The sequence below is a fragment of the Pituophis catenifer genome, unplaced genomic scaffold (genome assembly GCF_029215685.1).
Source record: "Pituophis catenifer annectens isolate HBS135680 unplaced genomic scaffold, rPitCat1.0.hap2 SCAF_5, whole genome shotgun sequence".
NCBI lineage: Eukaryota > Metazoa > Chordata > Lepidosauria > Squamata > Colubridae > Pituophis > Pituophis catenifer.
In genome coordinates, this window is record NW_027256885.1 from 2,794,270 (window position 1) to 2,821,561 (window position 27,292).

Genomic DNA, 27,292 nt, shown 5'->3' on the forward strand with positions numbered 1-27,292 from the left:
CAAAAAGTAATTTAGGTTCTAATTTTTCTTTAATATACAACACCACTTCTCTTTGGCTTTCTTGTATCAATGATGTAAATAGAACTCCTAACTTTGGATATTGTAATAATTTTAAATGTTGTTTTCTAATATGTACTTCTTGTAGGCATATAATGTCCATCTTCAAGCTATTTAATTTAGATAAAGTTCTGTTTCTTTTTATCGCCACATTCAGTCTGTTTACATTTAAAGATATTGCTTTAATTTCTTCTACCATGTTTTACTTGTTACTAAATTTTGACTTCATCACCCTTGTCTCTCTTTGTTCCATTGGATATTTAGATCTCGCTCCTTCTTTTAGGGCTCTTTCTTCCTTTGCTTTTTCATCTTTATCTTTCTCTTCATCTTTTTGCTTTGTCTCTCCTATTGCTCCCAAGTCGTCTTCTAGTGGTCCACAAAATTGTTGATAAAATAGTTTTGCTTTTTCAATGGAGTCAAGTCTTTGTCTTTGTTCTTGCCATGTCACCAAAATTTCTTCTGGTGTTAACCATCTAAAATTCACTCCTTTGAATATTAGGAACTTTGTTAGAAACTGATATTCTCTCCTCAATTCTCTAACTCTTCTGGGTATTTGTCTTAATACCACAATTTCTTTATCTTTGTGTTTCAGTGCTGTATTTCTTGCTGCTTGTAATAACTCTGTTTTCACTGCCTTCTTCGTAAATCTTACATGTAGTTTATTCCTCACTGCATATCTTGTGTATACTCTGAAGGCATCGTCAATCATGTTTAAGATCTTTTCCTTGGATTGTTCCAAAATTTCTGATAATATCTCAGCAATCATCTCAGGTAAATTTTCTCCTTTTTCTTCCTCTATATTTTGGAATCTTAAGTAAAGCTCAGAACGCTCCATCTCCAACAGGATAATTGACTTTTCAGTTGGTGCCAATTTTTCTTCTAATTTCTCAACTTTCTTTTTTGTCATTTCTGCTTTTTCTTCTACTTTCTGGATTCTCTCTTCATTTTTCCCAATCATGGCTTTCATTTCTTTTATTTCCTGTTTTAAGTCATCATGAAGCGATTGTATAAAATTTCTTAATTCCATCATCTCCGAAGTTTTCTGTGTTTCTGTCGACGAGGGATTTGCTGTTGGGTGTGGATGTGATGTAAATTTCTTCATATTTATAATCCAGGTGCCTAATCCTCCCCAATGGTTGGATTAGGGGGAAAAAAGAATAATAAAAATGAAAGATAAAATACAAAAATTAAAAAACAAAAATTCCAATCAACCACCTCCCTCAAAAATCAAATTTCCAAATACCCCAACAGAGAGAAAAAAAAGAGAGAAAGAGAAAAAAAATTCAACTGCCAAAAGTAAAAAATACAAATACAAATACAAACAACCAAAAAGGAAAAATTTTCTTCTGACTCTTCCAGTCTTAATCCCATTTCATGTCAATGTATTTTTTTTTAAAAAAAAAAAAGCATAGGAAAAAAAAGGTCCCTAAAAGAAAAAAAAGTAAAAATAAAAAACACAAAACACGAAATAGAGTGCCTTTCATCCACCAGCAAAAATCAAAACACGGAACTTCAAAGCAATCAGTCAGTGAGTAATAATAATAAAAGGTTAAAAGCGAAAAGGAAAGTTCAAAATCCAGTCTTCTCTCTTGTACATCTGTTTTCTTTATCAGTCTACCGAAATGCCAAGGTCAACTATAGTCAGAGTTTCTTCCAAGTCAAAATCTTTTCCCTTCTGCCACTAGATGGCACTGCAGACTAGCTTTCAAGAACACAGCAAACTTTTTAAAGTAATCTTCAGTTTCGTTTTATCTTTTAAGAACACAATAGGCTTTTTTTAAAACAATCAAAGTTTCGTTTTCTCAGTTATCATCATTCCAACTTTTCAATAGAAATGGGATTCAATCATTAATTCATTTAGTCCCAATTTCTTATTTTTAAGAAATTACTTTTCTCAACACAAAGAAAAATATAAGGAAAAAAGAGGCCTTTGTCTCTTCTCCGCCGCCAGATTACTGGATGTGAGAGTGGATACACACTCGCTCTCACTCCTCACTCTCAGCCCATCTATTCTTATTTAATTTCCAGTTGGATTCAAAGGGAAAAGTCTTGTAAAAATCAGAGTCTCTCTCACCTCGATGTCTCACGTTGCTTTCCTGTCATCCTCTTTCATTACTGCCGCCACAGCTTCCTAGCGACTTCTAAGTTCGCTTTCTCAGCAGTCTGGTTTGAGGAGCTTCTTCTGGTTCAGCCAGGGAGTTTGCGATCCCCCTATGCTGACCAGTCCGTGCTCCCCTTGTTTATCATCCCTTCAGGATGACTTAGGTCACTTAGGACCCCTGGACTGCAGAGATATCGACGGGTCTTCAAGAGATCTTAAAGAACCCAACTTGCCGCTGCAACATTGGCCACGCCTCCTAGATTGACTGATGATTAAAGAAAGAGAAGATTCAGAATACTTTTAAGATATGGAATCAATTTTACTATTGGTTAGAAAAGAGATACAAATAAGTAAATTAATAGTTATGTATAAAAATGCCATAATCAGAATATTTTGTTAGTGATGAATTGTTGTAATTGATTTGATGAGAATGAAGACAGAAGAAATAACAAAAAGAAGAACGATTGGAGACAACACCGAGATGTCACACGGAAGGAATGACTGATGTATTAAATGTTTAAAAAAATAAACTTTTTTAAAAAATCTCTTTGGAAGCAAGGGGAAAACAAACTCCTTTAGGTTCCATTGGCCCTAACACAAGGTTTCTTTCGGATTTAATAGGTGAACTGCCCATGGAGGAGTTGTTGCAGAAATACGCTGGTGCTTATGCTTCAGACTTTGAAGTGGAAACATCAGACACTTCATCGGAGGCATTGGAGCCTACTACTTCAGAGTACGAGGAGGAATCAGAGGAGAATAGCACTAGTCACTCAGGTATAGAAGAAAGAGGGAGCGGCCCCTGTAAATGTACAGCTATAGTTATTCCTGTATTTCGGGGTTGAACAATTGAAGATGCGGATTGCACCTTATTATAATTGATGCTGGTTAGAACTGTTGAGAGTTGACGTTTTACAATGTTTTGGGGTGAAAAAACACTTCGCCATCCCTAATATAAATGAATGTTTTTGCATGATATCAAAGCTGAATGGATTTTTGAACTGTTCAGACATTTCACCCTAGTTCTCCAAATTGATAGCTTGCAGAACTGCTGGTCTAAAACAATGTGTTGGATTTGTCTTAATGAAAACGGGGGCCTGCGATGAGTGATTTCTTAGGTAGAAAAGCAATATATAGTTCTAAGCCATTGTAAATCATTGATTGAAAGCAGCCAGCTGCTTGGTTTGGGGTCTGGAGCACATTTGGTCCAATAGTTAATGGTCTTATGTAGTACGGCTTTGTCCTGATGTTGCTGATTTTGCCTCCAGATTCCACAGAAGAGATCGAAGAAAGTGAGCAAGAGGAAAGTGAAGTAGAGGATGCCCTTGAGGAGGAAAGGAGGGAAGCTTCAGTAATCCAGGAGGAAGATTTTGGCGTTGAGTACCTGTTGAAGCAGGATGATGATAATGGCGGTGAGGGAGACAATGATTCAGCTCCAGCCCCAGGGCCAAAAAAAGAGATCACAGACATTGCAGCAGCAGCCGAGAGCCTGCAGCCAAAAGGCTATACCTTGGCAACCACACAGGTGAGTCATTTCTGGGGTCAGCCAATTAGGGAGGGAATAAAATAAAGTAGACAAATTGTATTACCATTCTCCCTTGCAGGTTAAGACACCAATCCCCTATTTGTTGCGTGGAATGCTACGAGAATACCAGCACATTGGCCTCGATTGGCTGGTTACCATGTATGAGAAGAAGCTCAACGGTATCCTGGCTGATGAGATGGGTCTTGGTAAAACCATCCAGACAATTTCCTTGCTGGCGCATCTGGCCTGTGAAAAAGGTGGGCAAATAGCTTGGAGAGAGCCCTAATTATTTGGGTAGGAAGGAGATCAGGGAGTGGAGATGGATTCCACATAAGAAAAAAGCCACAGCTGATGTTGTGCTAAGTTCATATTGGGTACTAATGTTCACTGGCACCCTCGGTAGAGTAGCTAAGCTAGTTGCTCTGTACCTGCAATTGAACCTTCCCAGTGGCTCATAATATATTAAATAACACCATTACAAGGACAGATCTGTAGAATTTAGTGCACGGGTGTCATACTTGCGGCGTCACGTTGCTGTCAAGTGATGTTTTGCGATGTTTTTCCCATTCGCTGAGCTGGGGTGGGTGTGGCCTGCACGTGACGCAGGCCGCCAGTTTAACACCCCTGATCTAGTGGGACAATTACTGTAGGTCAAGTAGAAGCATCCCAGTATCACTTGGTGGTAGTACTTGGTGAAATATAAGCAGAACCACTGCAAGGCAGTAAAAGGAAATCAGACTACAGCTCCCTCAGCTACTACAACAAAATACTATTTTGATGGTACCAAAAGCTGCCAAGAGATACGAGATACTAATAGAGTTGCGCATAGACACCCCCCCCCCCCCCCCAATCTTTCTCAGTATACATCAGGGTAATCAGAGTGGTTCACCATGCCAAATCCAAATTGAAAAAGTCAAGACATTTAGTTTAATCCAATAACTCTTGGAGCAACTAGGCATGTGTAATTGGGAGGCCTGCAGGTCTCACGAATCCAGTGAGATCTTGAGATGGCTCTCTTGCTGATCTCTTGAGTGTGGTATTCTTTTTAAAAATGTTTTACTATGACTTGTTTTGATATATTTATGGTATACAGATAGTCTTCAACTTTACAACAGTTACTTAGTGACTGTTTGAAGTTAGAGCAACACTGAAAAAGTGACTTACGGCCATTTCTCACATGTCCGCTACAGCATCCCCATGTTCACGTAATCAAAATTCAGACACTTGGCAACTGACTCTTATTTATGATGGTTGCAGTGTCCCAGGATCATTTAATAACCTTTTGCGACCTTTTGACAACAAAAGTCAATTGGGAAGCCAGATTCACTTAACAACCGTGTTACTAAATTTACAACTGCAGTGATTCTAACTTCACAACTGTGGCAAAACTCAATTGTCTCACTGAGCAACAGAAATTTTGAGCTCAATAATGGCTGTGAGTTGAGGACTGTGTGTGTGTGTGTGTTTTGCTGTATACCACCTAGGGTCATTTCTTGTGAGATGGATGGCCATATAACTTTAATAAATAAATAAATTGTTGAATTGATCCAGCCCAAATGTGTTTTCTTAGGTAGGCCTTCCTCACTGGCTCTTTTTTTAGTGGATGGGGAATTCCCTCTGTAAAAAAGTATTAATGACCCCAGTGATAAATTAGCATGCCAGAGTCTTTAGTGGTCCTTAAAATTAAGGGTGGGGAATGAGCCTGTGTTGAAATAGTTCCCAAAACCTTATTGGCTTCTTTAGGAGACAATACATGGGATTAATTCAAAAGAACGTTGCTAGGTGGTGTTATGGTCATCCCAAGTATGGTATGCTTTGAACTGACTCAAAGCCCAGCATGAGTTAAAGTGACCTTAAAATGCCACAAAATTGCTCATAAGGTTCTGAAATGGAACCTGGCACTGATCAGACCCACTGTAGGATTATTCATCCGGCAGCCTGAAAGAGCCCACTTGGACAACCCTTGATAAATACAGCTGGGAAGAAGATTTGATTTTTTTTTTCATATGATCTGCTTGTGATCGTATTGCCATCTTTGTGGTAGAACTGCATGTATCCAGGGGACATGTATGGCTGGGGAATAAGGTGAAGAAGTGACCTTTGTCTTTAGAGACATAAACATTTCTGGGTATAATGTTTGTTTGCTCCTGCAGGCAGTTGGGGTCCTCACTTGATCATCGTTCCTACCAGTGTGATGCTCAACTGGGAGATGGAAATCAAGCGCTGGTGCCCCAGTTTCAAGATTTTAACATATTATGGGGCACAGAAGGAGCGTAAGCTAAAGCGACAGGTGAGAGTTTTCAAGCACTCTCAACTGGTTTTGAACTTTCCTATTCTTCAGTTATACATAAGAAGATTGCCTTTTGCTTTATCTTCTTGTGTGTCTAGTATCTGGTATTCGTAGATATACTAAATGTAGGGTAAGTAGGAAATGTTCACATTAATGCTGTTTCCTAGTTAAAGCTGAAAAAAAATTACTTGCAAGGGATTGGACACTGACATCAGTGCCATCTCAGAACCATGTATCACAGTTTTAGAAACCGCAAGCACGCTTGACCTTGTGGGTAAGGCATGCAGAGAAAGTTGTATTACGGTGGTAGACTTAGGAACGCAAATCCTACTTTTAGATCATTGACATGAGGAGCAATTTTATTTAAATGTTTCTACTAGAAAAATGGTAGCAAGCAGTTAATAAGGGATCTCTCTTACTAGCCCTGTTGTAATTCCTTCACTGCCTCCATTTAGGGTTGGACCAAGCCCAATGCCTTCCATATCTGCATCACCTCCTACAAGTTGGTGTTGCAGGATCACCAGGCCTTTCGACGCAAGAATTGGAAATATCTGATCTTGGATGAGGCTCAGAACATCAAGAACTTCAAATCCCAACGCTGGCAGTCTTTGCTCAACTTCAACAGGTGAGGAGAGATACAGTGTTTTCCTCAGCATTGAATAGACGCCTTTTGTTTCAGAAGTTTTCAAATTTGTGTCTTGCTTGTGTTCTAGCCAGAGGCGGCTACTGCTGACTGGGACGCCTCTCCAGAACAGCTTAATGGAGTTGTGGTCCCTCATGCACTTTCTGATGCCACACGTCTTCCAGTCACACCGTGAGTTCAAGGAGTGGTTTTCCAACCCCCTGACGGGCATGATCGAAGGCAGCCAGGAGTACAATGAGAATTTAGTCAAAAGACTGCACAAGGTGAGCATTGTAGAAAGAGAGGAGGGCCCTTTGCAAGGGACTGTTGAAAGTGGACAGAGATTGACTTAACCGGATAGGAAAAGATCCGGAACAGAACATGTTCTTCTTTGTCATCGTCCCAACAGGTGCTGCGTCCCTTCCTCTTGCGAAGGGTAAAAGTGGATGTAGAGAAGCAAATGCCAAAGAAATATGAGCATGTCATCAAGTGCCGTCTTTCCAAGCGCCAGCGTTATCTTTACGATGACTTCATGGCCCAGGCTACGTGAGTATACAAAGCTAGTTGAGAAGTGACAGAGGAAATACTTTTTTATACTGGGCTTCTTGGATTTTGTGAGGAAGTGTGGGCCTCGCAGAACAGTTGGCTAGTCATTGAAGGACTATAGACCGTGGTGTTTCTCTAGCTTTTGTTTTTCCAGCTCCACACCACAGCAGTGTTTACGACTTTTGAAACTGATTATTTTGTTCCTTGGCATCAATGGGCATAGCTGATTATATGTGGCTGTCACCCTTTCAGCACCAAGGAGACGTTGGCCACAGGGCACTTCATGAGTGTCATCAACATCCTGATGCAACTTCGCAAAGTCTGCAATCACCCCAATCTTTTCGACCCGCGGCCGATCCACTCGCCATTTATCACGGAGGGCATCTGCTTCAACACCGCCTCCCTCGTCTTGCATGCTCTTGATTATGACCCTTTCAAGGCAGGTGCCGCCTCCTCTGATTTTTGGGAAGGATGGAATTGCTCCATTTGGGGGTGTATCTGGGTGGACGGAACAGCTGCTTTTGAGGCAAGGGGTGGATGCAAAACTAGTAGAATAAAGCATCCTGATTTTATTGCGTGTGAATCTTAACCTCTTATAGAATGTGGACTTGGGCATTTTTGATCTGATCAACTTGGAGGGTTCTGTGTCCCGTTATGAAACAGACACATTCCTGCCCAAATGGAAGGTGACAAGGAAAATGATTGAAGAGATTGCTGAGTCCCCAGACCCTCCTCCCAGACCCAAGCCATTCAAAATGAAAGTGAACAGGTACTTGCAATTCTCTCTTCTCAAGAGGCTTCATTGCATCATAGCCAGACTTTTCCCTTCAGACACAAGCTTGCCAGCTCTGAAGGATTTGGGTTTTCTGACCTAAATGAAATGTTAATATTGGGATTATTCTAGTGGAAATTATGCAGCAGAATATGTGCTATTAGTTATGGTGCTCTGCATTCGTTATCCTGACTTTGAATTCTGAGTATTACCTTGGCTAGAATATATATGCAATAATCTTGGCTTGAGAACTGTCTGGTGGGGACTATTACATCTCTCCATCTCTGGAACTGTCCCCATCAGACAGTTCTTAGCCAAGATTTTTTTTTTAATTGCATAGCGGAAAAAAAGGGAATATCCATTGCTCTATGTCATCTCTTTCAGGATGTTGCAGCCAATGCCCAAGCCAGAAAACAGAACAGTAGTTCTAGTGAACAGCCCTCGGCCCACAACCCCTCTACAGAGACCAATAACTCCTGTGCTTCCAGAACCACTGACACCTGCTCTAGCTCCTGTACCACACACAGGCTCAGTATTGCCAGGGCCTTTGCAGCCCACCATGCTCCCTGCCTCAGTGTCTCTCCCTGTGCCTATCCCGATGCCTCCTTCACCTGTTGCCATGTCTGTACCAGTGCCGCCTCCTACCAGACCACAGACCCCAACTCTAGTGCCTACTTCAAACCAGAACAACCCAGCTGCTGCTCTGCTGCAGAGCAAGGCCTCTGTTCCTCAGGGTGAGGTTCGGAATTTTTGGGAGAATGAAGAAAGGGGATGGTGTGGGAGGTTGAGCTCTGCTGCTTCTTACCTTCACGTTTACTTTTAAAGTTGTTTGCATAAAATGTATCTGCACCTCTTGAGCTTATTTTGAAGTAGAAATAATAGTTTTCTTGTTTGACTTTTAAACAAGTAGCCCTTTTGGTTGCAAAACTATTTTGGTATTGGGGTCACTTATGGTAGTATCTTAATATTTTAAAAGGATAGAGCTGCAGGTCTCTAACCTTGTTCTCTTTTTTCCCCCACAGTGCTGCCCATGGCAATGACTGCAGCTCAGTTGGTCCCAAATACTCCCCTGCCTCTCCTCTCACCATCTCCTTTTTCTCCTACCACAACCACCGCCTCCTCCCTTAAGGCTGCACCAGTCCCAGTCCCAGTGGGGCATCAGCCCCCAGTTAACAGCTTGAGTGCCACCCCAGTGCGACAGCAACCACCCATTAATACTTTGAGTATCACTGTCCAACAGCAGCCTCCCATCAGCACCCTGGGCATTAGTCCTATGGCTCAGCAACCACCCACCAATACCCAGTCCATTAATACACTTAGCATATCCCCCATTAACACTCTGGGGGTGTCCCTTGTAGCGGGGCAGCAGCCTCCACCGACCAACATTTTGGGCCCAGGACCTGTAGGGGCTACCGCTCAACAATCCACCAGCTCCATTGGGGGCATGGTTAAGCCCATGAACATCCATTCTGCTATACCTACCTTGCCTGGATACAACTTGGCAGCACCAGCCGGAGGTGTGCAGCAAAGGCTTTTGCTGTCCCCGGATATGCAGGCACGATTGCCTTGTAAGTATTAAGAAGCCAGCAAAACACAGGCAGCCGCCATGATGGTTTGAAAATCTAATTTTTTTTTTCCCCCACTGCAGCAGGTGAAGTAGTTAGCATTGGGCAACTTACCTCGTTGGCTAATCGGCCTCTCCAAGGTGCCCCAGGCAATAAACCCCTCACATTCCAGATCCAAGGCAACAAGCTTACCTTGACGGGTACCCAAGTTCGCCAGGTCACTATGCCTCAGCCAGCCCGACAGCTGCCAAGTAGGTAAACTCCAGTCCTTAGCAGCCCCAATGACTCCCTTGTCCTCTGTCTTGAATAAGACAGATTTGGGTAACCTTTGCTTATGGTAGAGCAGAGTAGAATAATAGGGAATGGGAATAGAATTCTTGATTGGACAAGTGTGATTGGACACAGAAGGAATTTGTCTCTGGTGCATAGGTTCTCAAGTCGGGGTGAAATGCTACCGGTTCGCTCGGACCGGTAATAATAAATGCTACTGGTTCGGGCGAACCAGTATTTCCGATGATCAGCTGTGCCGTGTGATTTATATTCGCTAGAAAGCAGGAAATCCTGCTTCTAGCGAATCTAAATCACACGGTACAGCTGTTTCCCCCCCTTGCTGTTCTACTTACCTTTGAAGACTCAGAAAAGGCTTCTTAATCGTCCTCTTTCAGCGCTGCGCGGTAGCACCTGTGGTGCTCATGCGCGTTTGGCACGCACCACACATGTGCACACAAAGCGAACCGGTAGCAAAACGAACCAGTAGCAGACTTCAGAGCATTTCACCCCTGTTCTCGGTGTACAGACAAGCAATAAGTGATAAATCATGATCATAACCATAAAATACAATCATATAAGATACAACACTCAGTGATAGTCATAGGATACTAAATATGCAATCAACCTAACTCATGGGATACTGAATAAAAACAACGTAAACCATAGGATACAAAGAAACAAAATTATAATCATAAGAAGCTAGGGAAATAGGTAAGTGGAAAGATGAGAAGGTTAATAGTAATACTATTCTTCTCATCTTGTTAAGCTAAACATTAAGATGAGAAGGATAGTATTACTACTATCCTCTTTCCAATGTTTTCTTATTAAGCTAAACATAATTATTTAGCTCAATAATGTTTTATTAGACTGAGATCCAGCAACCTGAGCCCTAATACAAAATAGTGGCCTGGGAACCAGGTACTTCTGAGCACTCAGTTCAGGGATTTGTTTGTGCTTTAATACATCGGCCATACATATCAGAATTTTAGCTGGGGGGAGGGGGGTTATTTGTTCCTTGAAATCGGAAGGCTTGTTTTGTTCAAAATTAGCAAAAGGATGTTAGGTCCTCATGTACACTCTAGTCATCCTTGGTTTAGGATCTTTTCAGCATAAGAAACAGTCCTGCATGATGTGTGTCTTATACATCCCATGAGACAGCATTAAACTTTGCACTTGCCATTTAAAATGAATTGCTCTACGCAGGAATACAGGTAGTCCTCGATTTAGAAGTTCATTTAGTGACAGAAGTTACAACAGCACTGAAAATAGTGACTTATGACCGTTTTTCATGTTTATGACCGCTGCAACATCCCCATGGTCACGTGATTTACATTTGGAAGCTTGACAACTGGTTCATATTTATGATGGTTGCAGTGTCCCGGTGTCATGTGATCACCTTTTGCGACCTCCTGACAAGCAAAGTCAATGGTGAAGCCAGATTCACTTAACAACCATGTTACTGATTTAATAACTGCGGTGGTTCACTTAACAAATGTGGCAAGAAAAGTCGTAAAATGAGGCAAAACTAACTTAACAAATTTCTCAGCAATATAATTTAATTTATAATATATTTTGGGCTCAATTGTGGTCGTAAGTTGGGGACTACCTATACTTTCTTCCTATTACTTAACACCATTTATGGAAGAGAATGGAATCATCTGAATTAATAGATCCACAGACAAGATAAAATGCTTACAAGATTAAATGCCTCCTGTTAAGGGAAAATAATAGTGGCAGGCTGTCCTGGAGATAATGTTGAAAAGGAAATTAAGGGGTAGATAGGTTTTCTAATTGGAGCACTCCTGGTGTCTCTTTGTGAGTCATCCGGTGACCGGAGGGATAGAACAAAACTAGAGCCTTGACTCAAGAGGACCACTGCTTCTTAGTGGGATCTCTTGAGGTGGACTTAAAGTGGATGTATTTAAAATGTTACTACACATTGCAGACAGAAAAGACAAGAGAACAGGCAAGAATTCTCCTTCCCTTCTCTCTCTCCAGGGAATGTGGTTCACTTGGTGTCCGCTGGGGGGCAGCACCACATAATCAGCCAGCCAGCTCAAGTGGCTTTGATCCAGGCTATGGCCCAGCAGGCAGGGCAGAACCCAGTTGGTGTGCAGACTGTTCCAGGCCAGCAGCCTCCCACCATCCTGCCGGTCCCAGCTACCAGCACAACTGTTCCACCTGTTGCTTCCACAGCAACAATCAGCGTCCCTATTGCCGTTACTCAAGGTCAGTACAGCTCTGCATCCTAGATTTTTCCTTCTGGCTTGTGAGGGAAAAGTCATTTAGGAAATGGGTTTGGGGACATTAAGCCCCTTTCTGCAACTGTGGTTGCCCTCCACCAGCTTTCCTTTCTGGTGACTGTTTGAGGCATGCTTTGTCTTGAATTACATCCCCAATCGTCTTTCTTGTCTTTTGGCGGTCGTCATCTTTCTATACCTTCTTTATGTTTCAGTTTTCTCCGTATTCCAACAAATACAGGTAGTCCTCAACTTATGACCACAATTGAGCCCATAATTTAGGTTGCTAAGTGAGAAATTTATTAAGTGAGTTTTGCCCCATTTCGCGACTTCTTGCCACGTTGGTTAACTGAATGGCTGCAATTGTTAAATTAGTAACATGGTTGTTAAGTGAATCTGGTTTCCCCATTGACTTTGCTTGTCAGAAGGTCGCAAAAGAGGATCACATGACCCCGGGACACTGCGACCATCATAAATGTGAATCAGTTGCCAAGCATCTGAATTTTGATCACGTGACCATGGGAATGCTGCACTGGTCGTCAGTCACTTTTTTTCAGTGTTGTAACTTCAAATGGTCACTAAATGAACTGTTTGTAAGTTGATGACTACCTGTAGTAAACAGTAATAACCACAAATAATTATGCTTCACAATCGAGCCACAACCCAGCCTCTCTTCTCTGTCTTTGTTTCTCACAGTGCCATCCTCAGCAGTGAACAGTTCTGGTGTAGTGAAGATTGTCGTACGACAGGCTCCTCGAGATGGCTTAGTATCCCCATCACCTGGGCCACAGCATCCGCCCATGCGTCCTGTGACATCAACAACTGCCAGTACTTTACCTGGCCTTCCAACAGCCCTCTTGGCCCAGCGAGCCCCACTTCCTATGAACCCAGCCTCATCAGTTAGGTTGCCCAACCAGCCACTGGGCCCAGGGAGGCCACCTGCACCAGCTCCCCTCCAGACCCTGGTGAGACCCTTGTTGCGAAAGATACAAGACTCAAACCCCAACCTGGAGCAACAGCTGGGTAAGCATGTCTTAAAATCACCGGGTGGGATTGTGGGTATCTAAGAAAATTTGGGAGTTTGATCCCAGTGCCAGCTTCACATTGATTTTTTTTAAATGATGTTCTGTCGAAAAGAAAAATTAAGGAATATGTTTATCTGCTAAAACAAAGACTATCTTTAGATAGATTCTTCTATTTTTATGCAGATAAATGACTGATAGTAGTTCATGTAATAAAAAAAGTTAACCAGATAAATTAGTATATTATAGAAGATGCAAGTGAAATATGGTTAGGAATGGAACATTTTGGCTGATCTATGAAACACACCATCTGCATATAGCAAAAACGTACACTTTTACCTCTCCTAATGTGACTACTGATTTCAGAATTTCTAATAGCACATTGAAACAGTTCTAAAGCTAAATTGAAACGAAACAATGAAAGAGGGCATCCTTGATGAGGTGCATAACATAATATTACCCTCTGAAAATACCCCAAATTAATTAATGTAAACTCTTATTTAAATCAGTGTAGGCTATAAACTAGGGAATCCAAAATAAATCGGTGCATGTTTCAAAAACTTCCAGGAAATCGTATCAAAAGCATTCTCACTATTCAGAATAATAATTGCTAAATTCTACCTGTTTTGAATTACAGCAGTTACACCAAAAATAAATTCTCCAAATGTTGACAGTCCTGCATAAATTCCAGGTTTCCTCGTAGCCCTCTAAACATTGGTAAAATGATAGTTCGAACATAGCAAAAATATGGATTCTTTAAATCATTTTGTAGTTGATGGAGAACTGGTAACTTTCCGGCTATGATACAACATTTTGAAGTCATTAAAGGTGTGTGGTATTCATTTTTGTTGTCATCTTTTCAAAATGTATTTCCAAAGAATACAAGCACCTACAGAAGCCAACTAGTCTTCTAAACAACATTTAACATGTGCAGTAACTCCAATCCAAAGAGGGAGCCAAGTGACACGTTGCCATACTCTAGAAAACATGAGATTGTAGATTTGTCGGCAATCCTCATGATTGCTCTTCTGTTTCCTTCACAGTTCCTCCTTCCCCACCTCCCACAGTTGCTTCATTTGCTATCAGCCCAGCTGCCACTGTTACTGTTACTGCCAACACTTCTCCTACAATGGTGTCCCAAATTGCCTCAAGCCCCATGCCCAAGGAGGAACCGGAGATGTTAACTCTGCGTTCTACTACACCTACACCACCACCACCCCTTTCCATCCTGGCCCCAAGGCCGAGACGGCAACCTCCTCCCCCACCCCGCTCCCCTTTCTTTCTGGTGAGTTCCTTGGCTCGGACATGGTTTTCGATGGTGGTGGTGGGAGGGCTGGAACAGGATAGTTGACAGGTTGTGGCAGGGAGGTGGTAAGAAGTTGAATACAATTCTATCTGCTTGCTCTGGCCTCCAGGAAGCACTTGAAGAGAAGAGGAAGAAGCAGAAGGAGGAGCGCCTCGACCGGCTTTTCCGTCTCAATGAACAGCATTGCATCCTTGCGCCCATCTACGGTACTGAAGTGCTCCGCTTTTGCACCCTCTTTCCTCCTGTTCCGTCACCTGCGCAGGAAAAGGAGGAGGAGGAAGAGGAGGTGGTGGTGGAGGCGAGTGAAAAACGAGCCATGGTAACCCAGAAAGTGGAACCAAAGGGCTCGAGAGGATCTGGATACACCCATTGCTACACAGCACAAGTCCAAAGGGACGCTCAGCATCTTGAGGCCTATTGGCAGAAGTCAGAAACCTTGGCCCAAGCAGTCCTGACACCCCAGCAAAGGATTGAGGAGCTGACAGACATTATAGAGAGGTAACATTTTCCTGCAGACATTTGGCTGTTTTTGAAATGGTGGTGCTAAAGGGGAGAAGCATGAAGAAATCCTTGAGGTTTTTCAAAATATTTCTGTGAGTTCCAGTTTTAGTCAAATCTTCCTCTCTATTTTCTTGAGGTATTTATATATTTATTAGAGTTTTAACCCACATTGATTACTTTATAAGTAATTCAAGGTGGCAGACATACCTAGAGTCTCCTCCTCCCTATTTTCCCCACAACAGCAACTCTGTGAGTTGGGCTGAGAGAGAGGGACTGGCTCAAAGTCACCCAGACGGCTTTCATGCCTAAGGTGGGACTAGAACTCACGGTCTCCTGCTTTCTAGGCCAGCACCTTAACCACTACACCAAACTGGCTATTGAATATGTGTTCTTACATCTCCTTTACTGTCTGTTCATCTTTGCAGGTTCATTTTCATTATGCCTCCTGTGGAGGCTCCGGCTATCACCATGCACACCTCTCATCCTCCCCCAACACTCCTGCTCCAGCAGTCAGTCTTCAAGGAGACCTTGCGGCAAGAGCTCTCACCCCATGCAAGTTGTCTGCATCGTATCATTTGCAACATGAGGACCCAGTTCCCAGACCTTCGCCTCATCCAATACGACTGTGGTAGGTGGTGAAGAGTTTAGGGTCCACTTGATGCCAATCGGAAATAAGGGCCACGCGTCAGTCTGCTTGTAAGATCAAGCAAATTATTTCTGGGTTGGCAGATATATAATTGCCTATTGTCCAGTTACTCACTCTCTCTCTCTCTGTGTTCTTTTTGTTTGTCTTCAGGGAAATTGCAGACTTTGGATGTTCTACTACGGCAGCTTAAGGCCGGAGCCCACCGGGTCCTGATTTTCACCCAGATGACCCGCATGTTGGATGTGTTGGAACAATTCCTCAATTATCACGGGCACATCTATCTGCGATTGGATGGTAGCACTCGGGTAGAGCAGCGGCAGGTAAATGATAGCAGCTTGTGCCCTTCCTGAAATGCTAAGTAAATCCCTGCCCATCTCCCAGAAGTTATTCATGCTGCTTTCTTCCTACCTCATGTATTCATATAAACAATGTATAAACCCCATCCGTCTCACAGAAGTGTTTGACTTGCATACAAAGATTAAGAACAAGCACAGTTTAACAAAAACCAAATGTCCAAAGCCATAAGCAGAGTCCAATTCACACTGAGTAACATTAACCAGCAGAGCTTGATTAATAACCACACAGCCCAAACACCTGGGGGAACAGCAAGAGGCTCAAAGGATCGAGGCCATCCTAATCTCTGGAGTGATGCAGATTCGTAGGGCAGACACTGCCATAGAGAATAAATTACTCTGGGATCCAACCATGTGACGTTTAATTGAAGGGACCAGGAGCTGTCATCTCTGTTAGATAGATAGGCAGTCATGGGAAATCGGCAGTCATGGGAAATCGGTGTGAATATTTGAAAAAAATAGCTTTCATTCAGAATAATTTTTTAAAGACCTGGCTTTTTCTTTGGTGGAAGTATGCTGCATAGGTAAGGGAATAACTGTGACAGTCCAAGACTGCGAGAAGGGGCTTTCAGAATGAAACTATTGCAAATTATGGAGATTATGTCCTGTAATGGAAGGGATTTTTTAAAAAAACATACAGTGTATAGGTAGTCCTCGATTTACGACCACAATTGACCCCAAAATTTCTGTTAAGTGAGACATTTGTTAACTGAGTTTTGCCCCATTTTACGACCTTTCTCATCGCAGTTAAGTGAATCACTGCAGTTGATAAATTAGTAAGCCGGTTGTTAAGTGAATCTGGCTTCCCCATTGACTTTGCTTGTCAGAAGATCGCAAAAGGAGATCGCATGACCCCGGGACACCGCAGCTGTCATAAATATGAGCCAGTTTCCAAGCATCTGAAACTTGATCACGTGATCATGGGGACGCTGCAAAGGTCGTAGCTGAAAACGGTCATAAATCACATTTTTCAGTGCCGTTATAACTTTGAACGGTCACTAAGCAAACTTGTAAGTCAAGGACTATCTGTAGTTCTGGAAGAAAATTGATTTTCTAGGTTGTCAAATTAAGATAATTGTATCATCTGTTTTTAATCATGTAATTCATACATGATGACAATTCATAAACTTGCCTTCCCCTCCTGAAGCTAGGAGGTAAAGGCAGAATCCCGGTCCAGGATTTTCTTTCTTTCTTTGATTTTGGCAGGCACTGATGGAGCGTTTCAATGCAGACAAGCGCATCTTCTGTTTCATCTTGTCAACGCGCAGCGGTGGGGTGGGAGTGAACCTGACCGGTGCTGACACTGTGGTGTTCTATGACAGTGACTGGAACCCCACCATGGATGCCCAGGCCCAAGATCGCTGCCACCGTATCGGACAGACACGGGATGTCCACATCTACAGGTTAACTAAGCTTTCTACTCCATGTGTAACAGAACATTGGTTATGATGATGATGATGTTATCTAGTCTGGTAACAAAACAAAACGTTCAGAAACTAAATTGAAACAAGCTTGGAGAGCAAACCACTGCCAAAATTTAAAACCCGAGCTACAAGTATTTTCTATTATTTCAGAGCATCGGTTAGTTTAATTTAGCCATGTTTACACTGACTGGCAGTTACTCTCCAGGGTTTCAGTCTGCACACTTGGCAAATGAGGTTGGAGAAGAGGTACAAAGCATGGGATCTAATTGGTTATGTGTCTGTCAAACTGTGGAGAAATCAGAAGATTCAGGCAGTTCAAATGAATACAGGTAGTCCTTGACTTACATCAGTTCATTTAGTGACCGAAGTTACAACGGCCCTGAAAAAAGCGATTGACTATTTTTCACACTTGCAACCATTGCAGCATCGCCGTGGCCGCATGATCAAAATTCAGATGCTTGGCAACTGACTCATAATTATGATGTTTGCAGTGCCGGGGGGGTCATGTATCAGCTTCTGCAATCTTCTGACAAAGTCAGTGGGGAAACCAGATTCATTTAACAATTGTGTTACTAACTTAACTGCAGTGATTCACTTAACAAGTGTGGCAAGAAAGGTCCTAAAATGGGGCAAAATTCACTTAACAAATGTTTCACTTAGCAACAGAAATCTTGGGCTCAGTTGTGGTCATGAATCGAGGATTTCTATATAAAGCTTTATTGCAAGCTTAATCTCTACAAGAATCTGACCATCTGCCAGCTAAGGGAAATGAGCGGGAGATAAGATAGGCATTCAAGGTGGGCTGGACTTAGATCTCTTGCTGCGTAAGGACTCGTGATTTATGATTCATTTGACCCCTCACTTGGGCTCAGCCTGGTCATCTCCTACAGTGTCATTTTAACAGCCACACTCCCATTTTTCAGCACCAGCAATTAGAAGGAGCTCTGGTAGTTGCAGAAAATGATTTAGATGGTTAATAATTGTATTAGCACTATCTTTTTTTAAAAAAAAAAACTGTTCATAAGTTTTTCCAGATGTAGACATGGTTGCTAGCAGTAATTTACAGATTAATTCTCTGATGCCTTCTTTAGGTTGATCAGCGAAAGGACTGTGGAGGAAAATATTCTGAAGAAAGCTAATCAGAAAAGGATGCTAGGAGATATGGCTATTGAGGGGGGCAACTTCACTACAGCCTACTTCAAGCAGGTAACCATAAACATCTGTAATTGATCCTGGACCTTGGTGCTGAATTGTGATGTGCTTGGTGTAATGGCATATGGAACCCGCAGTTTCGATCGTAAAGAGCTTCTTAACTCTGCCATGTTACTTTGAGACATCCTTAGTTATGTTAATCTGCTACAAACAAAGGCAACAAAAGAATCATCAGATGTGTAGGCCAGCAGTTCCTATCTTAAGGTTATTTTGTAATTTAATTTCTCTGCCCTCAGCAAACGATCCGTGAGCTGTTTGACATGCCAGTAGATGAACCCTCTAAGAAAGAAGGAGAGGCCGCAGTTCCAGTGCAGGAGGAAGAAGAGGATCCCATGGCCACCAAGACACAGATTCTGGAACAAGTAGGCTACTTTGTTCATTATGCTGAATATAAGGGAGCTGCCCCCCTTTGACCAGGACTATTGTGATTTCTGTCTGGAAATGTCTTCCCTCACAGGCACTGTGCAAGGCCGAGGACCCGGAAGACATCCGGGCAGCTACTCAGGCCAAGGCAGAGCAAGTGGCTGAGCTGGCAGAATTCAACGAGAACATTCCTTTGGATGCAGAAGACCGGTCCAGCAAAGAGGAAGAGGAAGAATTTTCTAAAGCAGAGCAGGAAATTGCTTTGCTTGTAGAACAGGTACATAAAATCCTTCCTTTTAACCTGAGATGGAAGTGGAAGGCTGCCCCTTTGTTCCATGACATAGACTGCAGTCATACAAAAATACTGTTTCCCTTAGATCAGGAGTGTCCAACCTTGACAGCTTCAAGATTTGTGGACTTCAACTCCTAGAATTCCCCAGCCGGCTGGCTGGGGAATTCTAGGAGTTGAAATCCACAGGTCTTAACAGTTGCCAAGGTCGGACACCCCTGCTTTAGATTCAGGCAGAGGATTTTTTCTTTAGCTTGTTTGTTTAAGTGTATATGGCTGCCCATCTCATCATGACTCTGGGAGGCCAACCATAACTAAAAGAATACAACCGAACAGCAGCATAACAGTGAATCCGTAATTGGCAGTAGGAAAAAATCATAAACAAACACTCAAAATTCAACACAAATAGAAACATCTCACAAGCACTGCCTTGCATTCCAACCCCCGTGTCCAAAATAATTTTAAAACACGTGATCTGTTCTTTTCAAAAATCCCTTGTGAATCCCCCCCCCCCCCAATTTTCTAGCTCACTCCTATTGAACGCTATGCCATGAACTTTTTGGAGGCATCCCTGGAGGACATCAGTCGGGAGGAGTTGAAGCAAGCAGAGGTAAATTTCCACTCCCTGGTTGGTGAAATTCTTTTAGATAATACTGGTCAGAAAAATAGGAATCAAGGGTCATTTCTTTTCTTCTTTTTTTTAAAAAGCCGGCTAAATCTTACGTTAAATGTTGGTCAGCTCCTCAGTCTGATTCAACTTCTTTAAAATAGCCGCAAAGCAACCATCTTCCAGGCTGTTGAGAGTCCCATTTTTCTGGTCTCAACCTTTCATGGAGAGGACAATCATCACATCATGTATATTAAGGACCTTCTGCAATTTTGAAATATGGGGATGTTTAGCATTTGGTCCTATTGAGAAGAAAAAAAAGATTATGTCTCTGTAGTCTTATTTTTCCTGATGCCTTTGAGTAGCTCACAGGGCTAAAATCCTTGCCAACCTAGTGGTGATTCCTCCTTACCTGATTTCTCTGTTGTTCCAGGAACAGGTGGAAGCTGCCCGCAAAGATATTGACCAGGCTAAGGATGAGGTGGTCTTTAAACTACCAGAGGATGAAAATGAGAGTTATCTCCTTGAGGAAGGCTCCAGCAAGAAAAGCAAGAAGGCCAAGATGTCTAGCCGGACACTGTCAGAAAGGACCGGCACCCGCATGAGCAAACGGCTCCGTAGCACTCGTCTTCCACCAAAGGATGGGGATAGCGGACATGTGGAATCCACCCAGATGAGGCTGCCCAATCTCCAGCATTCCCAAATGGTGACAGATGAGGAAGATGACAACCTGCCCCAAGTAGCACAGCACACCAGAAGTGCTTTGGTACGTAGAGAGCTGGTGCGGGAAGAAAAGCGGGCTCAGATTGTCCCGAATACTCGAAGAACTTTGACCTGTCGGGAAGAGCTATGGAATAAAGGCCCAACTAGTGGGGAGAAGGTGCAGAAAATGCCCCTCTACAGAAGTGAAGCTTCTGGTGACAGGGTTTTGAGAACTAATCGCCATAGAACAGACACCCCATCTGCTGGGGATAAGATGCTACAAGCTACTCCACAGAAATCAGATCCTGGAGCTGCTGGGGACAGAATTCTAAGAGGTACCACATCAAAGACTGAGACCCTGCTTGTTGATGAAAGATTACCAGGAAGTGCCCCACAGGCATCAGATACCAACTTGGATAAAGGGCCGAGGCCAGGCCTACAGAACCCTGAAAAACCTTCCGGGCCAGATAAACTTAAATGTAGCTCACCTAAGCCTGAGGTGTCAAGGACAGAGGTAAATGCTCCCAAATTTTACTTGCAAGGACTTGATGGAGAGGCATTTAAATTGAAAGCGGATGTAGAAGAGCAGAAAACAGAAACAGAAATTTCCCAGTTCAGTCCACCAACCCTGGATTTCCATCCTGCTGAGTCTGCTGCAGATAAGGAAGTTCCAGCATTCCAAGAACAAGACACTCTGCTCACTGGGAAATTATTGGGTACACAGGAATTACCTGATGCTGGGAAGCTGAATATCCCAGGTAGTAAAATAAAAGCAACAACTCCAGTGTCACTTGACACTGTGGAACTAACTTCTGAGAGCAAACCTGAGGTTACAGGTGAAATAAATTTACCTGTGATTGAGCAAAAGATTAGTGTGCAGAAGCCAACGGAAGGAGCAGATGTGAGCACCAGCTGTAATGCTGCAGAAGGAGAACCAGTCAATTCTGCGGATGAAGGAACCAGGCAGATCTCTACTCGAGAGACCACAGCACCTCCTGATGACACTGCTAAGGTAGTAACCAAGCCTCTTTCTTCTAAAAACACAAAAGACGCCACTTGGGAAGCTGCAGACAGTGTAGCATCATTTGTGTTGGACAGCAAAGTCCCCAAGATGGACACCCCTGTGTTTCCTTCCTTGGATCACTCTCCAGCTACCAGCTCTCTCCTTCAACTGGAAACTTTGGCCTGTATCAAGGAACAAAATGGCATGAAGGAATCTCTGAGAAGTGGAGACTTCCCTTCTCTTTCCAGTTTGCTAACTGAGCCCCAGCTTGAAATCTTACCCTTGGGGGATACATTGCCCAAATCAGAGACAGCTGACAACAAAGTCAATAGTCTGGGTGAAACAACAGCTCAGAATCAAGGAACGATAGGGAAAAACAATCACGGGGAGGGGCCCCAGGAGGCTAGGCTTGCAGCAGTCTGCCCTAGCTCTGCCTCTTTGCAGGAGAGTTCATCGCTTCCAGGAAATTTGTTTTTGGATGACAGCCTTTCACCGAACAAATTTCCCCGTCGCCGAACCAGCGCTGATGTACAAATCCAGCAAAGCTGTCAAACGCCAGATGGCCCTGCCGCCAAAGTCTTACGCAAGTTGCCAGGGCGCCTGGTGACGGTGGTGAAAGAGAAAGAGCTCATTCGTCGACGACGCAATCGCCTGTGCAAGCTGGATTTGGGCCCCAGCGCTATGATGAACCTGGGCAGCAGCCTGGCACAAAGCCTGTCGGAGCCAGAAATTCTGCCTTCTACAAAAGCCTTGCCTCTGCTGCGGGATTTGCCTGCCCGGCGAAGAATTGAACTGGAGAGCTGGGCAGCAGCCAAAGAAAAGGACGATGGTTCGAAAGGGGAGCTGCTAGGTAATATGTCCTCTGAGCCTGTCAAGCGCAAACGAGGACGTCCCCCCAAGAACAAGTCACCGGATCAGCAGAGTCCAGGGTTGCTCCAGCCCTTCCCTGAGCCAGCTCTGGAGATCAGCCCCCAAAGAAAAGCACCAGTGAGGAAAACACCCGAGGGCCATCCACGGACTCAGTCCCCAGAGCAGAAGGGGCCTGAGAGCTCCTATTCCAAGAGTGAATCTCCCAAGAGCAAGACAGACAGCAGTGAGAATGGTGACTCCCCTGTGGAAAAGCGAAGGCGTGGCCGGCCCCCTAAGACTCGGCAGTCCCCTGTCATGCCTCCCAAGTCTCCTGCTTCGGAAGCGCTGCTATCCCCATCCACAAAACCTCAGACACTAGAGCTCCCCACTAAGGTACAAAAGAAGCTGCCGAAATCTGAGGCAGTCTCTGTAACAGAGGCCACCTTGATGCTTCACGAGCCTCTAGACTTACATCCCAAAACAGCCGTCTCAAAAACCTCCCCTAAAGCATGGAATCGAATTTCACTGCATTCTCAATCCAGGTCAGATTCTAAATCCACCTTGAAGGCACGAGAATTGTTGACCATTTCCCCTAAAGCGCTTCCCAAACCTTCCACTGAAGTATGTGAACCCCGAGCGTCTTCCCCTCAAGGGGTCTCTGCCACAGAAACTTCACCGGAGATGCAAGATCCACCTTATCTGTCCCCCGTGTCACGCTCGCTACCCAAAGGTGCCCCCAGCTCCCCAGCAGCAAATTCTCCACCTAAGCGGAAAAGAGGTCGTCCCCCAAAGAACCCATCTTCGCCTCGGGTGGAGGTGGCACAACCTTCCATTTTCAACTCTGACCAGGAGACCTCTTTGGAGAAGCACACCCCAGCTCCTCCTGGCCACAAACAACGAAGGCATAGGAGAAAGGATGACGTTGGCCCATCATTGCCCAGTGCCAACCAGAGCTCTTCGGACGGTGAGGAGACCCGACTGCTTACCAGACTCGCCCTGCTGAAGCGGGAAGAAAAGCCGGAGTCTTACAGCGGGGCATTAATTCAGCTCTCTCCAAAGCACACAGGAACTGAGAGGGCTTCATCGGCAGAGAGTAGTACTTGGGAACAGCCTTCCGGTGACACCCCTGCCCGCTCGACTCGCCTGCGGCCTGGCTGCCTTGTTCCACCGCTGGAGCGGGAAACCCAGCGAAGGAAACGGCGCTGCTCCATGGAGGGCAAGCAGGTGAGGAACAGCAGTAAGTCACCTGCTTCCCAAGGCATCTCTGAACAGGAGGGTGAAGAGTCGGAAGCTTTTCTAAAATCCTCCTTGGAATCCAACAGTTATAAGTGTATCTGGCAACCAAAGCGCCAGTGTTATGACTCAGCCAGGGGGCACGGTCGAAAAAGGGGCCAGGGTCACCAGAGTGGGACGGCCAACCGCATCCTCCGTAGCGCAGTGAAGCCTGCCAACAATACCCGATTGGGGTCATCCCCGATTCCCCCCAGGAAAACGGGCCCTGCTTTTGCTTCTTTGGCTGTGGGGGTCACTGGAGCCCTCTCTTCCCCAACAACCCCTTCCTCCACCGCCCCAGTTACCTCTTCACAAAGTAACAGAGGCCGCAAGCCCAAGACGTGACCACAGAGCGACAGATCCTGCCGGTCTTTCTCTGCGAGGATGGCTCAATCACCACCTCTTTTCCCGCACATAACAGTAAACCGATCTAGTCCCTCCCCTCCCTTTGCTCTTATTCCTCCCGTTAATGTGGGGATGGCTACTGGAGCTCCCTGCATTCCAGTCTTGACTGTTGGAGTACTACTTGAAAGGAGGAGGAGGGGGACGGTGAGTGTGGCTCTTCATTCCCAGGTGCTTTTTCTGGGAGCAGGCAAGGGGCACGCTTGCTGGGGCTGGGGAGCTCAGTTGCCCCTCCATAGGTTGTAGTGGCAGGGCCAGCACTTTGCAATGAATTCTACTTCCTAACCATGAGCGGGGAGGGGGGGGAGGAGTAGCTTCAGAGTTGTTGCCCCTAGAATAACACTACAGGGCACCTGCTATCCTTAAATGCCCCCCAGCGCTTTGGGAAGTCCAGCCTAGGCTTTGATAGGCACGTGTCACGTTTTTGGTCCAGATGTTCCTCTGTCCTCTTTCTTCTCACCCACACCAGAGTCCTGCAGAGGATGCCCTCCTGATTTATAAACACGATTAGCTCTTTCTTTATTAATGGCTTTGGGTTGGTTTTTAAATGACAGTGACCAAATGCTAGGTCCCCTTTTCTGGCTACCCCTTTTCATTGTCTCCCTGCTTATTCCGTTCACCACGTCGGGCCCTTTTGAGGCATGAAGAGGGGGCCAGTTATTTCCCCAACCAACCTGGAGGGCAAGGGAGAGGAGATACACCACCCAACCCAGTAAGATTATGTGCTCCTTTTCTGCATCACCACCCAGAGAAAAATGTCTTCTTTTAATGATGTCAATCACAGCCTCACTGCTCCAAGGACTTTTTTTGTGGGTTCATGAGTTGGGTCAACTACTTCTCCCCTTCCACTCCCCTTGTGTACAGCTCTCATTGTAAAATAGGTTCTTTTGAACATAAACTATGCAAAGGTTATTTTGTATAGGGGAGCACAATTTTCCCTCCCCTCCCTCACTGCAGTGGTTTTTAGGGGGCGGTAGTGGTTCTCTGGATTTGGGGATGGGCTGCAGTTGGGGTGGAGCGGGAGGTGTTCCCATAGAGCTGTCTTTCCTACTGAAGCATATTCAGAACTTGTACAGAAGACCGATGTAATCTTTCTTCAGAATGCTTATGAATAAAGTGTTAAAAGGGGAAAAAACGCACACCACACGGATTTGTGAAATTTTTTCTTAAAAGTCGTTTTTATTTCTGTGTTTCCATCTTTGAAAACAGCTTGCTTGGGCACAGTGGGTTGGGTTGTATAAGGGAGCTGGGTATTGATGTTTCTCCACACGCTGTCGTGCTCAAATTCAGCAAATTTACTTGGTCTTACCACAAGGTGTCATTTGCTGTCATATTCAGTTGGACAAACTGGAATCTATATTTGCCCTGGTTCCTTGCCCATTTCAAACCATAGCTTAAGCAAAAATAGGCAGTTTGCTTTGGTGACCAAGTCTATTATTTTAGCATACCTGCAGTTTAAAAGTAAAGATTGTGCTAAGAATGGTAGCAAATTATATTGAGTTTATTAGGAAATAGCCAAACTTAAAAGTACAGGTAATCCTTGACTTAACAACAGTTTGTTTAGTGACCATTCAAGGTTACAATAGCACTGAAAAAAGGGACTTATGACAATTTTTCACACTTATGACAGTTGCAGTGTCCCTGTGGTCACATGATTTATACTTGGATGCTTGACAAGTGGTTCATACTTACGATAGTTGCAGTATCCCGGGGTCATGTGATCCCCTTTTACGACCTGACAAGCAAAGTTGATGGGGAAGCCAGATTCATTTAACAACTGTGTTATTAATTTAACAACTGCAGTGATTCACTTAACAAACACAGCAAGAAAAGTCGTAAAATGGGGTAAAACTCACAAATTTTTCATAGCAACATAAATTTTGGGGTCAATTGTGGTCGTACGTTGAGGACTACCTGTATCATTTGGGAATAGAAGTGGATAATGGTTTCATATTCAGATACAACATTTCGTATGACAGCATTTTCATTGTAACCTAACTTATTTAGTGCATTTATATCCTGCTACCAAGATTACGTAAAAGATCGTGATGGGATATAAATATACTAAATAAATAACTGGGAGACAGAAAAGCCAGACGCAAGACCAACTGATCTGCTTGTTGCAGTTGTACATTCACATCCTTTGTCCACATAATTCATTTAGAAACATTCTCAGGAAGATGCTATTTTTAAGTAAAACATTCTTCCTTGCACTGGATTAGTTCTTGTGGGGAGGCAGGAAACTGTTCAGAGAAGAAAAGTTCTCGAGGTTGCCCCGCCCACCCTTCAGCAGAGCACAGGACTAGCTTTCGGGAGCCCTGTGGGCTGGAACCAAAAGGTAAGCTCAACAATTTTGGCCTGCAAAATGCTTGGGGGGGGGGGGGTGAAATGAGGCAAAAAAAAAAATCAGCAAAAATGGCCCATTTTTGGTCAAAAACCCATCTGGTTTTAGCCTGCAGAATGTGTGTGGTGGGGGAAGGCAAAAACGCCCCGTTTTTCACCTTCCCCGCCTCCAGAAGATATAGAGAGAAAAGGAAGGGGAGAGAGGGAGAGACCAAATTAAAGTTTAATTTGTGTGCATTGTTAAATGGACTGTTAAATTGGCCACGCCCACCTAGCCACGTGACCACCTAGCCACGCTCACCCAGCCGATCCAGCCCCCCAACAGTCTGAGGGACTGAATTGGCCCACTATTTAAAATGTTTGAGGACCCCTGGTCTAGGTAAAAGGGTATTGGTGCTAAATCGGGCAGGAAGTCTCTGCCTCGCCTGCAGAAGAGACAACCGCGGGGAGAGATGATCGCAGTCTTGATCTGCCAAAATTTGGCACGTAGGAGAACAGATTTCCACTGTAGTCCCACAAGTTGAGATCAACCCAGTTGAGTTAAAATCACATGAAGTCCTCTCAAGGTAGATGTTGGGAAGAATTTCCTGACCTCACAAACTGCCACAAAGAGTGAATTCTTTATTGAGGTCTTTAAACAGCCTGGATGGTCGTTTCTCAGAGATGCTCTAGTGCAGTGGTTCTCAACCTGTGGGTCATGACCCCTTTGGGGGTCGAATGACCCTTTCACGGGTCGCCTAAGATCATCAGAAAACATTTTCAATGGTTTTAGGAATATTATGGTTGGGGGTCACCACAACATGAGGAACTGTATTAAAAGGTCGCGGCATTAGGAAGGTTGAGAACCACTGCTCTAGTGAGTCTTCTGAGCAGGAGCCTGCCTCCAGCCTTGTGATTCTGTGATCGTAGCAGGACGAAGGGTGGTGATCATGGGAGTGGTCCATTATTTGAACGCTGCCGGTTTGCTGTTCCCATTACTATATACCAAAACGGGAAATATTTAGGTATCGATC

The 27,292-nt window shown here is 44.1% G+C and overlaps 1 protein-coding gene across 3 annotated transcripts in view; it reads left to right on the forward strand.

The window, feature by feature from the left end:
- Positions 1–25,060, forward strand: part of SRCAP (Snf2 related CREBBP activator protein) — a 46,325-nt gene extending 21,265 nt beyond the window's left edge. For 2 of the 3 annotated variants that reach the window (XM_070944567.1, XM_070944566.1), the window contains 24 exons: positions 2,780–2,932; positions 3,424–3,680; positions 3,760–3,937; positions 5,834–5,970; positions 6,426–6,595; positions 6,684–6,876; positions 7,002–7,138; positions 7,391–7,577; positions 7,738–7,907; positions 8,295–8,644; positions 8,933–9,478; positions 9,559–9,726; positions 11,744–11,974; positions 12,682–13,008; positions 14,051–14,292; positions 14,423–14,811; positions 15,240–15,442; positions 15,611–15,780; positions 17,020–17,216; positions 18,329–18,443; positions 18,686–18,811; positions 18,907–19,089; positions 19,628–19,711; positions 20,142–25,060. In XM_070944567.1, the coding sequence (XP_070800668.1) occupies positions 2,780–2,932; positions 3,424–3,680; positions 3,760–3,937; positions 5,834–5,970; positions 6,426–6,595; positions 6,684–6,876; positions 7,002–7,138; positions 7,391–7,577; positions 7,738–7,907; positions 8,295–8,644; positions 8,933–9,478; positions 9,559–9,726; positions 11,744–11,974; positions 12,682–13,008; positions 14,051–14,292; positions 14,423–14,811; positions 15,240–15,442; positions 15,611–15,780; positions 17,020–17,216; positions 18,329–18,443; positions 18,686–18,811; positions 18,907–19,089; positions 19,628–19,711; positions 20,142–23,879 (8,651 nt within the window). In that variant the 3' untranslated portion in view covers positions 23,880–25,060. Of the gene's footprint in view, positions 1–2,779; positions 2,933–3,423; positions 3,681–3,759; positions 3,938–5,833; positions 5,971–6,425; positions 6,596–6,683; positions 6,877–7,001; positions 7,139–7,390; positions 7,578–7,737; positions 7,908–8,294; positions 8,645–8,932; positions 9,479–9,558; positions 9,727–11,743; positions 11,975–12,681; positions 13,009–14,050; positions 14,293–14,422; positions 14,812–15,239; positions 15,443–15,610; positions 15,781–17,019; positions 17,217–18,328; positions 18,444–18,685; positions 18,812–18,906; positions 19,090–19,627; positions 19,712–20,141 lie in introns of those variants that run through there. The other variant, XM_070944568.1, reaches the window with a different exon arrangement.
- The last annotated feature ends 2,232 nt before the right edge of the window (positions 25,061–27,292 follow it).